The sequence below is a fragment of the Trichechus manatus genome, unplaced genomic scaffold (assembly GCF_000243295.1).
Source record: "Trichechus manatus latirostris isolate Lorelei unplaced genomic scaffold, TriManLat1.0 scaffold00001, whole genome shotgun sequence".
NCBI classification, from domain to species: Eukaryota; Metazoa; Chordata; class Mammalia; order Sirenia; family Trichechidae; genus Trichechus; species Trichechus manatus.
In genome coordinates, this window is record NW_004443937.1 from 28,759,751 (window position 1) to 28,776,468 (window position 16,718).

At 57.6% G+C, this 16,718-nt stretch overlaps 1 protein-coding gene across 1 annotated transcript; it reads right to left on the reverse strand.

Annotated features, from left to right (window-relative positions):
• Nucleotides 1-2,264: 2,264 nt before the first annotated feature.
• Nucleotides 2,265-15,731, reverse strand: MST1R (macrophage stimulating 1 receptor). Its single transcript, XM_004368729.1, has 20 exons — nucleotides 14,481-15,731; nucleotides 11,261-11,449; nucleotides 11,046-11,174; nucleotides 10,704-10,874; nucleotides 10,235-10,395; nucleotides 9,707-9,872; nucleotides 9,461-9,597; nucleotides 8,872-9,033; nucleotides 8,684-8,777; nucleotides 8,338-8,547; nucleotides 8,086-8,232; nucleotides 7,833-8,001; nucleotides 7,561-7,662; nucleotides 7,282-7,485; nucleotides 6,844-6,924; nucleotides 6,483-6,664; nucleotides 6,281-6,390; nucleotides 5,846-6,011; nucleotides 5,272-5,408; nucleotides 2,265-2,520 (listed from the first exon to the last, which is right to left on the reverse strand). The coding sequence occupies exons 1-20, from the start codon at nucleotides 15,729-15,731 to the stop codon at nucleotides 2,265-2,267; spliced, it is 4,224 nt and encodes a 1,407-aa protein (XP_004368786.1).
• Between the last annotated feature and the right edge of the window lie 987 nt (nucleotides 15,732-16,718).

Below are 16,718 nucleotides of genomic sequence, written 5' to 3' on the forward strand. Positions count from 1 at the left end.
ATCTTTTCGTCCCCTCAGACACACCCCTCAGGGCCCTGAAACTACCTCTCCCTTCCTGTCCTCCCTAGCAGTCCAGTCAAGAATTTGAAACTCTGAGGTAGTTCCAGCTCCTGACATTCCAGGTAGGCTTAGGATTGTCAGGTGGCTCTGAGGCTGGAGCTCAGACTTTGGGGGCCACAGCAGTCAGTGCGGGGGAGGGCAGCTGTACCACAATCCAGGACCCCAGGAGCTTGCTTAACTGGGACCTCTCCCTGGAGAGTCCTGGCCCTGGAGGCCCTCGACCCAGAAACAGGCGCAAAGCCCCACATTCTGGCTGCACAGGACAACCAACACCCTGCTGAGCTCTCTCCCTCTGAGCTCTTCTCCCTTCTCTGGGGCCCCTCTCTAAGCTCCCTTCCCATCCAGAGATCCCTTCCTCTCTGGGCCCCTTTCTTGTGAACAGATGAGCTAGTGGTCCATGAGCCACAGAGCTTTGGTGGGAAGAGCCATAGTCCAATTTCAGAGAAGCCCCTGGGTGCCCCCCCCCACCTCCTCTCTCCAAGCTTGGAGCTCTGACTGACCCTTAGATTCCTAAGATGGGGTTAAGGGGTGTGAACTGTAAGTTGAAGGAGATAGATGCAGTCCTTTTCAAGTGGTAATGGGGGCCACAGCTGGAGCGGGGGGCGGGGAACGTGTTCCAGGACTCTCCACTCATCTCTTTCCCAGCCTCAGTCAGGGATGACACAACTGTTCCCCCCACCCCACACAGGGACAAGGGGGCAATGGCCGAGCCTGCAGTGGGCATCTGGGGTACAGTGGTGACCAGGTGGACAGACTGTCTCTGCCCCCCTCCAGCTTAGAGGCTCCTGATCTTTGGTCCCCTGCCCTTAAGCAGAGAAGTCCTCTTTTAAGCCTCACCCACCTGTCCCCAGGGTTCTTAAGGTCCCCGGGGTTGGCCCTCTCTCCAGCCTGAGATGACGAAGTGGGCAGCCAGTATGGATGAAGGCAGCTCTGGTCCCAAGGAGACCTCCACTCAGCTTGCCAGTGGACTCTTGCCCCAACCCCACGGGTCCATGTGTGACAGTGGCATACAGCTGAGGGAAAGAGCCTTCCCCCCTCAGGTGAGCTGGGTCGCCTAGCTGGTGGGATGGGGGCCATAGGGCTCCTGAGCAAGGAGAGGAACCACCATGATCCACGCCCTGGGCACAGGCACCCTGGCACCCTGGCACCCCAGGCATCTGCACCAGCAGAGCTCAGCTGCCCCCCTTCCAGAAGTGAGGGTGGCAGGGGGTCAGTGGGAAGGGGAAGCTGCTCTTCTCTTCCAGTGGAGGCTGCCCCCTCACACTCCGGCAGCTACTGTGCGGTGGCCTTGGCGAGTATAAATAGCCTGGGCAGTCGGCACCTTGCAGTTGGCGCCTTGAAAGTGTGGAGCTGAGGCCTTACTGATGGCTTGTCTTTCTCAAGGCTGCAGGGGCAATGCTGGCAGAGTTGGGAGATGGAGGGGCAGGTCTCCATGCCCTGACAATCAGTGTGTGTGTGTGTATCAGGGGTGCGGCAGGTAGAGCAGGGAGCCCTGCAGAGGGACTAGGGGAACAGGAGGGTCATGCTGCAGCATGCTGGAGTACCACCTGCTTTGGTCCCATCCAAAAGCTCCTGGGACCCTGTATGCTGGATTCTGGGCCCTGCCCCCCTTCCTGCTCTCTGGAGCCTTCTTGCTCACCCAACCTCTTTTCAGCCTTAGGGTCTTTACATGAGCTGCTCACTCTGCCCCCAAACTCTCCTCCCCCAACTCTGCCCTGGTGGTTTTTCCCACCCTTCAGGCCTCAGCACAAATGTCAGCCCCTGGGGAGGCTTCTCTCACCTCGCTATCTAATATCCAAGGCAGTCTTCCATTCCCTCAAAGCAGCCTTCTGTCTTTTTCTTTTATAGCATTTACTACAATTTGTACTTAAATATTCATTTGTTCATTTACTGGTTCAAAAGCCAGTGTCTGTACGGTCACTGCTGAGTTGGTTGAGTCCCCTGCATCCAGAGGGCCAGGTACACAACAGGCGCTTCTTAAATACTTATTGCACGAAGGCTCACCCTCACTTGCTTCCTCTGTGAGGTGAGGGGCCGAATGTGCCCTGCTCAGGCCCCATCGCCCCTAGAGGTTAAGGGGCAGGGACACGGCGAGGCCAGCTGGGGCCTCCCTCTGGCTTGACAGGACCAGGGGCAGCTTGGGGTTAGGTCGAAGCCACTGGGCAGGTCTGTCCCCCAGGGGCCTGGAGCTGTGGTCATGTGGGTCACAGCGGCTCTGAGAGGGGGCGGGGCCGCCCCCCGCTCCTATGCACTGGAGGCGCTGGAGGGACCAGTGGCTGTTCCACGGACGCGTTTGCCCAGTCCAAGGCAGTGGGGCCCACGTTCACATAGGCTGCAGACAACTGCACGTAGTGGTTCCCGCGCAGCGTGGACGCCACACGCTCCACTTCCCGCACCAGCACCCCGAAGGTAGGTCGGGCCCCTGGATCCGTAGCCCAGCAGCGCTGCATCACTGCGTACCTGCAGGGGGGCAGGGGGCATCAGGGACAGGGGAATTCCTTACTTAAGGCTTCCTCCTGGCTGTCTACCCACTGTTAAACCTCTGCCTCAAAAAATGGCATTGAGGACAGGTGACAGGGCCTGGTGCCCAGCATCACCCCATCAGCGAGCTGTGCTCATCACTGTGATTGCTGTTCTAGTCTTGCCTTTCAACCCTGGTGGAGGTCGAATTGCCTGGGGTGGGGGGATGTGTAGGGGGTTAAGAGCTTGGGCTCCTGAGTCCTGTGGCCTGGGCTGTGTGATCTTGAGCAAGTTCCTTAACCTCTCTGTGCCTCCTGGTCTTCCTCTGATCACAGAGCTATTGGGGCATAATGTGAGAGGATGACTGTGAAATGCTTAGCACAGGCTCAGCTCACAAGCTATCATGTTTATCATTACACATCTTCCACCAAGGAAGCCTGGATCTGGTGACAGTTCTGTGGGGCAGCACCAGTGGTGCCATGGTTTCCAAGCAGAGGCTCTCTGGGTTTGTGCAGTGGGTCCTAATGCATACCCCATTATCCTGAGGATGTCATCCCTGCCTTAAATGACGTTCGAAGAGCCCTATACATATTGTCTCATGTAATTCTCAGACTTTCTGAGGGTGGTACTGTTACTCTACTCACTTTGCAGATGAAGAAACAGACCCAGAGAGGGGAAGGGACTTGCCCTGGTGAAATGGATGTTGTGCTATGCCACCCAGATTTCCCTTTTCCTTCTCCCAGTCACTGGGAGTGTTGCCTTCTGACAGCTCTTGGCTGAGGCCCTCTCTGGGAACTGCCCTAGGTAGAAGGGAACTGCCTCCCGAAGCTCACACCTCCTCCCTGGAGGCAGCCGTGGTCAGTGGTTGATGCTTGATATAAGGACCTGCCCCAGGGTCTGGGGACCATGGTTTCAGGGGGCATCTAGGTTAAGTGGCATAACAAAGTTTATTCAGAAAATGTTCTGCCTCCCACTTTGGTGAGTGGTGTCTGGGGTCTTAAAAGCTAGCAAGTGGCCATCTAAGATGCATGAATTGGTCCCAACCCACCTGGAGTAAAGGAGAAAGAAGAACACCACAGACACAAGGAAAATATTAGCCCAAGAGACAGAAAGCACCACATAAACCAGAGACTTCATCAGTCTGAGACCAGAAGAACTAGAAGATACCCAGCTACCACCAACGACCATCCTGACAGGGAACACAACACAGAGTCTCTGACGGAGCAGGAGAAAAGTGGGGTGCAGAACTCAAATTCTAGTAAAAAGACCAGACTTAATGGTTTGATTGGCACCCCGGAAGACATGGCCCCCAGACTCTCCGTTAGCCCAAAACTAAAACCATTCTCAAGGCCAACTCTTCAGACAAAGATCAGACTGGACTATGGGACATAAAATAATACTCTTGAAGAGTGTGCTGCTTAGCTCAAGTAGATACATGAGACTAAATGGGCAGGTCCTGTCCGGAGGCAAGATGAGAAGGCAGAGAGGGTCAGGAGATGGTCGAATGGTCATGGGAAACCCAGGGTAGAAAGGAGGAGTGTGCTGTCACAGTATAGGGAGAGCAACTAGCATCACATAACATTGTATGTATAAATTTTTGTATGACAGACTAACTTGAATTGTAAACTTTCACTTAAAGCACAACAATTAAAAAAAAAAAAAAAAAGACCTGCCCGGTGGCCTTAATTTTGGAACACTCTGAAGGGCCATTCCAGCTCAAGAAATCCCAGTGGGATGGGTTGCAGCTTCTGTTGCATCCTCGTGGCATCCCAGCTTCTCCCTCTGCTCAGTCCTGCTTCCTTTGCCCCTGTTGTTGTTAGCTGCCATTGAGTTGGCCCTGGCTATGGTGACCCCATGTGTTACAGAATAGAACTGCCCCATAGGGTTTTCTTGGCTGTAATCTTTATGAAAGCAGATTGCCAGGCCTTTTCTTCTGCGGAGCCGCTGAGTGGGTTCGAACCACAACCTTTCAGTTAGCAGCCGATTCCGAACCACTTGCACCACCCATAACTTATCAATAAACTCCCTGCACACAAATCTCTGTCTCAGAGTCTGTTTCAGGGAGCCTGAGCTGGACACAGGTACACAGTGAAGTTAATGTCTCTTACTTCAAACCAGATGCATTAATGAAGTGAATAGCAGAGATCAAACCCAAGGCAGGCAGGGCTGTGAGGAAGGGGTACTCACCCTTTCTAGAGCCCAGCCCAACACAGGAGTCATCAACTACTTTTATCTGTGACCTGGTTCTCCCTGTTCTAACAGTACAGACCTGGGCACAGCTGAGGCTGGCATGCTGCTTATGAAGCTGAACCTCAGCACCAAACCCACCCCTTGGGAACCAGTAACAACATAGCAGCAGCCGTCCCTCCAGGAATAGGGACTCTGAAACTACATCCAGTGAAAAACGCTTGATCTGGAGACACCGTAGGGGCTGGTGTGGGAGCTGATGGAAACTTACCTTGAAGCTGGGTAGAAAAGATAGGAAACAGCCCTCCTTGGTGGGGGTGAGGGTAGGAGTGCTGGGAAATCAAATCACTGGCTTCAACCCAGACTCTGAGTTGGGAATGCTGTTGCCATGGCAACCATAACAGCCTCCCAGCACCCTGCCTTGCATGGAGATGGGAACCAACAGTTCTCAGATGAGGAACCTGAGGCCCAGGGAGTGTCCCTGCCTGGGCCAAAGAGAGGGTTGGGCAAAGGGCCTGACTGGGAACTCTGTCTCCTGGCCAGCTCCTCCCTCCTCATACTCACAGGGAATCAGGGCAATACTCAGGCTGGTGCAGGCGCCGGCCCTGGGCCAGGAAGTCGGTAAGGTCAAAGGGGTCGATGTGAGGGTATGGTGGGGCGCCCCGTGTCAGCAACTCCCACAGAAGCACACCAAACGACCACTGCAGGGAAAGGGGAGACAAGGGACTCAACTCCTATCCCAAATTTTGGGGCAGGTGGGTCCCTATGTCCTCTACCTCCCAGAGGTAGGTATGGGGGACCCCACTCCCCATTCAGAACCCATCTGTCAATACCTTACAAGTGTTTTCCCTCTGTCTCCTCCCACCACCTTGCCTCGGATTATTTTTCAGAGGAAAAAATTGAGTTGGGACTGGGCAGGGGCTAGATAATCTGTGAGAAGCCAATGAGTTCCCAGCCTCCTCTTGCCCTGGTGGGAGTCAGATTCCATTTTATGCCTGCCCAAGAAGAGGCAAAGGGGCTGTGGGGGTTGCCCGGCCCCCTGAGCTCAGATCACCATGGGGAGCTGAATGAATGGGCAAGGCGAGTGGTCTTCCAGGGCACTGAGGCCATGTGAACTCTGGGGCAGGAGGGGCCTCACCACGTCCGACTTGGTGGTGAACCTGTAGGTCTGCAGGCTCTCCAGTGCCATCCATTTGACAGGTAGGCGAGCGTGGCGGTACCGTCGAACACTGTAGTACTCCTTGTCCAGGATGCCACGGGTCAGACCAAAGTCAGCCACCTTGACTGTGAATGACTCGTCCAGCCTTGGAGGGGGGATCATATTCAGGACTCGCCCACATCAGGCCCTGAACCCACCTGGTCCAGGCCCTCACGGGTTTCGGAGCCAGAGTGCCCAATCCAAGACTGCACTGGGCAGACAGGAAAACTGAGGCCCAGAGATGGAGGGAGAGGGCATGCCCAGGGCTGTACAGCAAGGGCTGGAGTTTGGGCTCTTCCCTAAGATGCCCGTATGGCGGATGCATACCCTGGTGCCCTGCCCCCTCGCTTCACCCCAGGTGCTCCGGCCCCTCACATGCAATTCCGAGCAGCCAGGTCCCTGTGCACAAATTTCTGCTCTGCCAGATACTCCATGCCATGGGCTACCTGCAGGCCGAAGCTGATGAGGTCCTTCACTGTGGGGTTCTGGGGACACAGGTGGGTTTGTGGGCAAGGGCAGAGCAGCTCCATCCCCAGCTGTTGCCTGAGACCCCAAACCCAGGCCCCAGAGCACTGACCCGCTGGGGTGAACGGATGAACTGGCGCAGGTCTCCATGGTGCATATAGGGCAGCAGCACACGGGGCAGTCCGTTAGGTGGCAGTGTGATACCGATGAGAGCCAGCACGTTCGGATGGTGCAGGCCACTCATGAGCAGCCCCTCGCGCAGAAAGGCCTCCACCTCCTGCACCTCTGTGATGCCTGCAGAACAGCTTGAGTCAGGCCCAGGGCAGGGAGTCCCCTTACAAGGGTCAGATGGGGCAGTGGAGAAGAAAGATCTCTTGCTCAGGGTCACTCAGCAAGGTGGTGGCACAGCACGGATGAGGACCCTCCCAGCCTGGCGCTTCTCCCCCTAGCCTCCCAGCCCCTGGCCCACTTACGACTCAGCGACTTGATGGCACAGTGGATTCGATTCTGGGCCTGGTCTGTGTATTCCCCATGGTAGACAACTCCGAAGTGGCCTGGTGAGGGGGAGGTGGTGAGAAGGACCCCAGCCCCCAGGACATGCACCATACCCTTTCACTGGCAACCAGACCTCTTGCCAATCCAACATTAAAAACAAGAAGCAGCCGTATGATGGCAGAGCCTGCAGCCCTCCCATGCCTGTTTAATCCATACCAGAACCCAATGAAGACGGAACAGTTCTAACCCCTATTTCAAAGCTGAGCAAATGAAGACTCAGAGAGGTTAAGCATTATGACCAGGATCACACAGGTTGGTGGGAAGACCAGAGCAGAGGCCAGCCCAACTGTCCCTTGAGCCCATATCATCTTAGGACCTCATCTCTGCCCCAGTCCAGCTCAGCCTGACCCCCACACCTTTGCCAATGACTTGGTCACTGTGGGTGACCACTCGCTCATGGGGAATCAGCACATCCTTGACTTCAGCCAGGAGCTTGGGATCTAGGTCCTGGAGTTGGATGGACTCTGTCTGGAGCAGTGGAACACAGGACTCATCCATGTCATCTGAGGAGAGTCCATGGGTCTGGGTGGTGGGGCCCAGACCCTCAGTGGCCGGGAATGCTGTGGGAGAGATGGAGTGAGGGGCTTGGAGGGCAGAGGGGATGGCCACAGCTTCCAGAACCTCCACAGCCTCACCTAGGCCATTTCTGTAGTCAGAGCCTGAGCGGAGCAAAGGCAGGGGGATGTCTCCAGAGGTCTGATCCAGGGATGCCAGGTTAGCCAAGTTGGAAGAAAGGCCTGTGGAAGGATGGCTCCTGGTGGTCAGCCTCTTGAAGCTTCTCGGAGCCTACTCCCACCTATGAGGTGTGGGCAGACTCCCAAAGCCCAGGCAGAGTGAGGGCGTACGGACTTGAAGATGCCGTTGTTTGGTTGTAGGGGCTGAGTAGGGGTGGGGGTGGGAGGCTCACCTAGCTGCTTCCTCCGCCGCCACCAGCAGTTGAAGACCAGAGCGATGACCAGTACAGCCACAAGCAGGAGCAGGACCAGCAGGACACTAAGGAGTATGCCCTGTGGGAGCCTCTTTGGGCCCAGCCGCATCACCTTGCCCAGGATGTGACACACGCTATCCACGCAGACCTGGGGGCAGGTGGCAGCTCAGGCCCGGCCTCCAGGCTCTTGATTGACCCAAGTCTCCTGTGGAAGGCCAGCTGGGCTGCCTACCTGCAGCCGGACGTCATTCTTGCCAAGTTCCAGGGAGGGAGGCAGGGAGCAGATGACCATGTCCCCCCGGAACTTGTGCTGGCAGCTCTCACCACCCACGGTCACGTTCACACTCACGCAGTCAGCCACAGCGGCCAGCCCAATATACTGCAGAGATGATCATGAGCACTGGCCAGTGGCCCCTGCCTCCTTTGGGGAGGCTTTCAGCCCTAACCCCCCCAATGCCTACCCCCAACCATCTCTCACAGCTACCTGGAACTTAATGGCATGTTCCTCAGGCTTCAGCGGGGCCAGGTCAGCGTTGGGCAGATGGGGAGGGGGCAGGAAGCGAAAGCCAGGCAGTGTGAAGCCAGCAGCTCCATCCCCCCGGACACTCAGGTTCCCTGTTACCCACTCCTGGGGGCCTCGGACCACGTATTCAGGGAGGTAGCACTTCTGCTGCTCCGGAAGCTGCCTCTCACACTGCTGGGGGCCACAGGATGGTGGTTAGCCAGGCATCCCACCTATGACCACCCCAGTCTCCTCACCCAGCATGGGGTGGAGCTGGAGCTCAGGGGACTGGTCCAGACTTCCTCCCTCCTGGTCGGTGCCCACTTACCCTGTTCTCCACTGCCCCAAGCCCATCGTGGAATGATAGCACTAGGCGCCATGCTGAAGTCAGGTGCTGGCCTCGGATGGTGACATGGGAACCACTGTGGGGGAAGGAAGGGTATTGGGCTCGGCGAGCTCTCAGAGGTTGGCTCCCTAACCCCTCAGAAGCCAGGTGGGCAGAGAGGTGGCCCTTACGTGTAGCCACAGTTGGGGCTGATGCCCAGCACAATGGGGTTTTCTTGGTAGTTGAAGGTCCAGGGGCCAGGTACCTCAGCACCCCCCACCTGCAGGCGAAGGGGAACTCTGGCCGTGGCAGCCCCGGGGGGTGTGGCACATAGAAGCTGCCCCTCGCTGACCCTGCAGAATGGGGATTGGGCTCAGGGGCACCACTGTGTGGTGGCCAGGCCCATTTCCTATAGCGGCTTGCCCTTCCCTCCCAGTTCCTCTGTTGGTCGTTTCCCCCACCTGCTCATACCCCACTGGTTTGTCTGAAGATAGGGTGGTCCCACTGAGAACCCCAAGAGAGCAGAGAGGGAACCAGTTCCCCACAGCCTTGGCTGGAACACATGGACTCTGCAATGGGCTCTCTTGCCAACCCATGCCAGCACATGAGCAAGCTGCCTCTAGGATGGAGGGGGCAACCCTTCTTCATGGACCCACCCCCCACATTGACAGTGTCTGAGCCCTCTTCCCTTTGCTTTGATAGGGATCCAGGTTCCCCCTGGTGAGGACTCCCCTGGGCAGGGTCCCATAGCCTCCCATCTCCTTGCATGCTAGCACTTACTGTTCTAGCAGGCACTCGGTCCCATTGACTAGCACAGCTAGGCTGGTACCTACGCACAGACCTTGACCTTTAAGGGTGAGGAGGGTGCCCCCTGCCCGCGGGCCAAACAGGGGCTGCACGGCTGTCAGCTCTGGCTCCTAAGGGGACATAGAGGTGACTTAGCTGGAACAGGCCCTCTTCTTCATGCCATTCCCTGCCTGTACTGCCCAGTCAGCCAAGGGCACAGAAGGGGCAAGGTGGTCTCACCAAGAAAGAGAAGCCTTGCAACACAGAGGTGCCGTCTACCCGGAAGTGCTTGCTTGTCATCGTGTTGGTCACAGTGAGGCTGATGTTGGCAGGCCCAGCTGCCTGCATACCCAAGGGCTCCAGCTCACACTCAAGCTCCTCTACAAAGTCCTTCCGGGGAACTGGTCTGGGGCATGGGGGAACCCTTGAGGTCAGCTGGGGGTCACACAGGTCTGGCTACATACTCGCCGGCAAGTCACAGGCCTCCTCTGAGCCCAAGGATGACATCTCCCAAGCCCTCTTCCAGGGTAGGCAGGATCTAATGGGGCAGGGAACAACCTTGCCCGGTTCATGACTCAACAGAAGGGTAGGGTACATGCAGGCTCAGAAAGGAACAGAGATGTCTCCCCAGACACAGCAGCCAGAGCCACTACTGGCCTGCAGCTTGCACCATACCCCTTTACCCCAAGAAAGCACAGGACAGAGTCTCATAGGGAAGGAGCTGCTAGGTGCCCTGGCAAGGGCAGAAGCACAGGAACCAGGTTGTACCTGAAGTTTGAGGTGTCCTTGGGCAGCAGCTGGCAGGGACTTTGGCCCACAGTGACCTGATGGGTGCCTGTAGGCACCAGGCCAGCAGGGTTCCGGTAGAAATTGGAGCCACACAGGGTCAGCCTCGTGCTGCCCCTTAGGGGCCCACTGTGAGGATGAAACTGAGGGGAGGGACAGATAGCCTGAGTCCCTGTGTGGACCTGGGCTCTCTCAGCCCTGCCTGCTTCCCCTAAAATCTCCTGCCAAACCCCTTGCCCATCCGACACTCCAGCCACTCTGGGTCACGTGTTACTCCTCACTCAAGCACTTTCCTGCCTCCAAGTATTTGCATGTGCCATCCCCTCTGCCAATAATGCCCTCCTTACAGATACTGAAGAAACCCTAGGCCTCAGGAAGATGATGGTCAAGACCTGCTAACTGATCCTAAGTTCAGCTTGTTCCATCCTTACCTGTGCCAGGGAAGCCATACCTCAGTGAGCTCAGGTGGGCAGTGATCCTGTTGCCAGGAGCCGGGACATTCCTTCTGTTGTCCGCACATGGTCCCACACCAGCCACAGCCCATGAAGCGCTGAGCCCGTAGGCAACGCCAACAGGTGAGGAAGTGGCGGCAGCCAGGGCCCCGGATGGGTACCTGGAAGACCTTGGGTGTAGATGGGTGGCTCAGAAGTGGGGGGACTGGGCCTCATAGACTCCCTGGTTCCATTCTAAGTCAGGGTGGTAGAACCTGGGTATGTCAATGCTTACCTGGTTTGGATGGGGAGGCTATATTCCCACAGCCCTGACCTCAGCCCCTGACCCTGGTCCACCTTACCTGGTCTCCAGAGGCAAAGAGCAGGTGATCCCCAAGGCGACTGACATCCCGCTGCACAGGCTGCCCATTGCTGTCCAGCGAGAAGTTGGACACATACAGCAAGTAGTTGAGAGATCTGGCCAACTCCACCTGGGACAGTTCAGCTGTGAGCAAAATGGGCACGGGAATGGGGATGGGCACCTGGACCCAGGGACCTGTTGGTATGAGAAGCTCACCTGCAGGATGCGTCCATCAGCCGTGCCCATGTGGGCCACCGTGACATTCTCCATGCACGTCACATGTAGTGCAGTGATCTGCTCCTTTCCCAGCAGCCCGTTGAATAGGTCCACACGCAAGAAGCTGCTGCTAACCAGCAGAGGGAAATGGCGGCAGCTGATGTTGGAGCTGGGGACCACCAGGCCAGGCTTGGGGAGGGGGGACAGGAATGAGGTCAGGGCTCAGCCCCACACATTGACCCCTTGGGGTCTCTGTCAGTGACCATAGCAGCCCAAGACTCTCGCCCCTCACTCAGCCTGACTGGAGAGGGTCCCAACTCTGTCAGCCACCTCCCCGTACTCATGGTTCTCAGAGGTAGCAGGGGTAGGGAAGGAGGTCTGGGCTGGAAAGTTGGTTTTCTCTACTCCTTACCCTATCCTGCCATGTCCAATCTGACAATGTTACTGAGTCTTACAGACCCAACCCCATTCTGTCCTCACAACTACCCTGTACAGTGGGTGATCTCACCACTCCCACTTTACAGATGAGGAAACAGGCTCAGAGAGGTCTGGTCATTTGTCCAAGGCCGCAGAGCCCTTCAGGAGAGGAGCCAGGTTCGAAGTCTGAGCTCTTAAGCAGAGTCCTCTCATGCTGTCTGCTGGCTCTGCCCTGCCTCTCTGTGTGCACTTCAGCAAACCTGTCCCTTTGTCAGGCCTTGATTTCCCCACCTGCACAAGGGGCTGGACTCTGGGCTAATTGGCCGGCACCATCTGGTAACAGCGTCCCTCTCCCTGAGACTCCAAGGTCATCCTGAACCTCAGGCCACTTCCTGTACCTTCTTCAGGGCACAAAAGAGATAAACGGAGGCCCAAGGGCCTAAATACAAGGAGACACTAAACCCCTCCCTGATCTTAGCAGGGAGATAGTTGGAGGCTGCACCCAATGTCCTAAGGCAGGACTGTGGAAGCTTCCGGGAAACCAGGAAGTCAGAGTGTGAGTGCCAGCTATTGGAGCTGGTTAGAGGTACAAACAGTCCCTGGGTGGCACAAATGGTTAAGCACGCTAGCTGAAAGGTTGGTGGTTCGAATCTACCCAGAGATGCCTTGGAAGAGAAGCCTGGTGATCCGAATCTGAAAGGTCACAGCCTTGAAAACCCGATGAAGCAGTTCTACTCTGCACACACGGGGTCACCATGAGTTGGAATTGACTCAAAGGCAACTAACAACAAAGAGGTGCAGTCAGGGCTCAGCAGCCTCAGGTGCTTGGACCCTCCCTCACCAACCTCAAGGACACTCCTCAAAGCTGGAGCCTCTGAAGCCTCCATAAGACCAAGTAGGCTTAACCCAATCCTGAGGCCTCAGTGCTGATCAGAAACCCTGGGGGAGAGGGCAGGTACAGAGCTAGGCCCACACACTGGGCCTGTCACCTGGGTGGGTGGGCGGGGACTAGGATTCTGTTCTCACCTGAGGTAGGTGAGGGGCCTGGCCCTAGCCGGAAACCAGCTAGGTGTTTTCAGCATGACTCAGTGACAGGTGGGGCAGAAAAGAGGCCATACCCTTGTCTGCTTGCTCCCAGGCCCCGGGTTCCCAGGTTTGTCTGAGGGCCCCTAGTTCCTGCTGCCCTGGTGGCTGCATGCCCCGAGTCACCAGACAAAGACCGTACAGGGTGGAGTCACAGACCTCCCAGGGGACTGGCCAGCCTATTGGGCAGGGCCCAAGATTAGTTCTTGTGGAGCCTGGCACTACCCTGTTGTGTGGGTGTCTACTGACCCACTGACAACTAGCCAAGTCAGGGAAAGGTTCTGACTTCCCAGTGGGAAGAAGTACAGGGCAGGCAGGAGGCCCAGACAGGGGTTCCCCACCACCAGGGTCTCCTCGACCCAGACGGACTCAGCTGAGGGAGGGAGGGAGGCTGAAGAACCCCCCCCCCCGCAACCGGTGTAAGTTCTCTGTCCATCTATGGGGCATCAATAGGAGCTGGAGTCGATTGAGAATGTCACAGCGTGGCCAAAGCCACAGGACAGCCAAAAAACCCTGAGAGCAGTGGCTGTGGTTCAGCTCACTGAAAGGCTACTTGTCCAACACTCCATTCACCCCATTTCCTTGGTTTAATCTTTTATAATCTTGAGTGGAACTGTTCCAATGGCTTCAAGGGATTGGTTTTGGCTTTGTCCTCAGGGTAGTACTTTAAGTTTGTTTCTGTTCCAACTACCTGACACCAAAGCTGGAAAGAACCTACGTACAGTCTGCTGGAAGGAGCTGCAAGCTGAGGCCTCCCCAACCTGGAGCCTCCTGTCTGTGACAGGGCCTCAGTTACAGTAGAAGAACATCTAGGGACTCCTGCCTGGTGGACCAATTCTAATCAGCCCCTGCCCACCTTTGCTCATCCCCTGCACAAGCCTGGAGTGAGCCTTCTGGAACCTTCTAAAGCCAAATTGCCTTCTGGTATCCAGGCCTTCTCCCAATCACCCCAAGGAGAACAATCAGGGGTGGGTGGTTCTGTGAAGCTCAGGTCATGTGGATTCCCCAACAAGACCCCAGCTTTCCAAGGCCCAAGAGACTTCCTGGAACCTGGTGGGGGCCCTGGTGGGGGGCAGTGTGAGGGGAGGGTGTGCATTCTCTGACAACTCTTGCCCTACCCCCTTTGGAGAGTGGAGCAAAACAAGCTCTGTCATAGGGAAAGCTAAACTTCGAGCAGCTGTGTGAGTCTGTGTGCGGTTTTTGAGCATCTGCCTGTGCGTTATTGGTGCATGTGTAGGGGGCTGTTTTCCTGTGGGTATGTGTGTCCCTGATGGTGTGTGTAGTGTGTAAGGGGCTGCTTTTCTGGGTGTGTATATCCCTGAAGGTGTGTGTGCTAGGCATAGGAGCAGGGGAGTAGGAGGGGATGCCCACTATTTTACCCAGAGTTTTCTGTGTCTGACAGAGAAACAGTTATGATGCAATCCAATCCTCACATAACAAGGGAAACCACCTAACCAAATCAGAGGCTACGATGGGTGGGAGGGTGAAAGAGCAAGATGGGGCAAAGAGAGGGGCCAGCCTAGCTGGAACAAGTGCCTGGGGGTGGCCTTTGGCTGATCCTCCAACACCACCCCCAGCACTGAGGAACTGAATGGAAGAGAAGGCTTCTCCTTGCCTGCCCTCCCCCTCCCAGACTCTCTCAGTGGTGGAAGGGAAGCAGCCTGGGTTCAGCCATGTACACACTGCTCAGAGAGAGGATCCCACTGTTCTTTCTGCTCACCGGGTTGGGGCACAAGCTCGGCAGCTGGAAGAAGTCGAGGCCTCTCCGGAGGCCCGGGTGGACAGGGGGCTGGCAGCAGCGTTCCACGCCCTCCTCGATGAGGGTATCCAGCAGGTCAATGGGGAAGGCACAGACGACAGAATTGGGGCCTTCGCTGGGACCACGGTCCCTGCTCGCTGCAAAGACCCCGAATAGCACGACCTGGCCCTCAGTGATGCTCAGCTCCGTGGCCAGTTGGGCGCCCACGGGAGCTGCGTGGGCTGCGCGCAGCACCGGGTAGGGTTGCCTGCCCTCGGGGGCCCCGCGGCGACGGCGTTTAGGCTCAAAACGGCAGTCGAGAACCAGCTCGCGGTAGTCACCCAGCTCTACTTCAGTGGCGCTAAGTCGAGCCAGGCGCGTGTGCAGGGCGCCCGGCCCGGCCTCCACGCTGGCCGGCTGCACAGTCAGAAAGTACACAAATGCTCCCGAGCGGAAGCTGTGCACGTATTCTATATGGTAGGAGGCGAGGTGAGTGGGTAGCACTGATAGCGCCTCAAAGCCTGGTTCAAATCCCGAGGCGTCCCCCTTAAGGCGCCTGATGGACACCGAGCGCGGGCTGAAGCGGGCGGCCACCGTTGCGTCCAGAGACGACGCCACGTAGAAGTAGGAAGCCTGGCCCAGCTCGACCACGGTCACCCGGGTGCCCAGCGGGCTGGCCACACAGTCAGGGCAGTTCTCCGGCAGGTTATGGTGGGCCGAGAAGAGGCAGGCTGACGGCGCCAGGCGCACGGTCTCCTCATTGAGCTCCAACTCATGCAGGAAGCAGCGGCCCCATAGGCTTGAACCGCAGCTGACCAGCGCCGGAAGCGCCGGCTCCAGCACCAGCACCTGCGTATCTGTGTCGCCCGGTGGGCCATGGGGACCCAGGCCACAGGCTGAGCACGTCTGGCAGCCAGGATCTCCGACGGGGCCCGTCGCCAGGCTCTGGACTGGCTGCAGGCCCGGCCCCAGCACGTGCAGGCGGTTGCGCGTGGCCACGAAAATGGCACTCCCGTCCTGGTCCTCGTAGGTCGCCACGGCCTGTACCCGGCCACCAGCAGAGAAGCTGGGAACAGAGTACTCCACGTCAAAGTCGCGGGAGGCAGCGTATGGGATTCGCGAGCACTGCTGGGTGCCCTGGCACTGCTTTGCTGCGGGTATCGTCATCGTTGGCAGCAGCAGCAGCAGCAGCAATCGGGAGAGCTGTGGCGACGCCGGCAGGAGGAGCGCCATCAAGCCTGGGCTGCGGCCCCACAAGGATCCTTGTAGGCGCGGGCCGGGCTGGGAGCGGACTGGAGACTTGGGCTGGGGCCAGCGTCCAGTCTCCAGGGCCTATCCTTACAGCCCGGGGCTCCTATGAAGCCCAACCCCCGCTCCTGCTCTCGGATCTGAGCACCTTGGTTGGGCGGGAGGACAGAAAGAAGTGAATGGAGCAGCCGCCTTATCTGTCGCTCCAGTGGCTGCGCGAAGCCGGCGCTCAGTGCAAAGTCTACTACCGGGCGTGGGGCTGGGCGGGCCGTTCCAGAGTGTGGGGCGGGGCTGGGGGCGGGCGGTGTTGAAGGTCTGGGCTAGCCCAGCTCCTCCGCCCACTCGACTCTCCCCGCCCTCGGAAGCCTGAGTCTTGCACTTTTTCTTAGGCACCTTTTTCTCAGTGGCCTATGGGTGTGTGTGCGTTGGGTGGCCTGGAGAGAGATGAGCAGGCTGAGCCGTACCATAGCTCGCCCCACGACCGACTAGGCTGAGGTGGGAGGGGGCTGCAGGGCTGGCCCCAGCGCCAGTAACAGGTGGGGGACAACCTCGCTCTTTTCTTCCCCTAGAGCCAGTTTATAGCAACACTCTCAAATTCACACAGACGGTGGTGACCGCGGGGCCTGAGAAGCCCACCCACGTGGGAAGCAGAGACCAGCGCCGAGTCAGACCAGAGGGGAGAAGTGGGAAAACCCGATGGTGTTGGGCCTGCCATGGGCTGTGGGCGCCAGGTTGGTGTCAGAGGGTGGTGCGTTGTTGCTCCCCGTCCACCCTGAGCGGTAGAGGGGTATAGAATGGGGCACCGACTGCTGGTTGGATATTGGAGTTGGGGGAAAGGCCGCCTATGTGGAGGCCCAACGCTGGCTCTGGTCCCTGGGCTCCAGCCACAGTGTGTGGAAGCTGCAAGACAGGTGATAACAAAACTCACCATGCCAGCTTCCGAGAGGGCCCCCCTCCTTCCCAGCCCTGCTC

Coding starts and splice junctions, on each gene's coding strand:
- MST1R (XM_004368729.1), bottom strand. CDS start 15,731: ATGGCGCTCCTCCTGCCGGCGTCGCCACAGCTCTCCCGATTGCTGCTG. Junction 8,002..8,085: donor AGAATGACGTCCGGCTGCAG/GTAGGCAGCCCA, acceptor ACCTGCCCCCAG/GTCTGCGTGGATAGCGTGTG. Junction 7,486..7,560: donor TGACTACAGAAATGGCCTAG/GTGAGGCTGTGG, acceptor TCTCTCCCACAG/CATTCCCGGCCACTGAGGGT.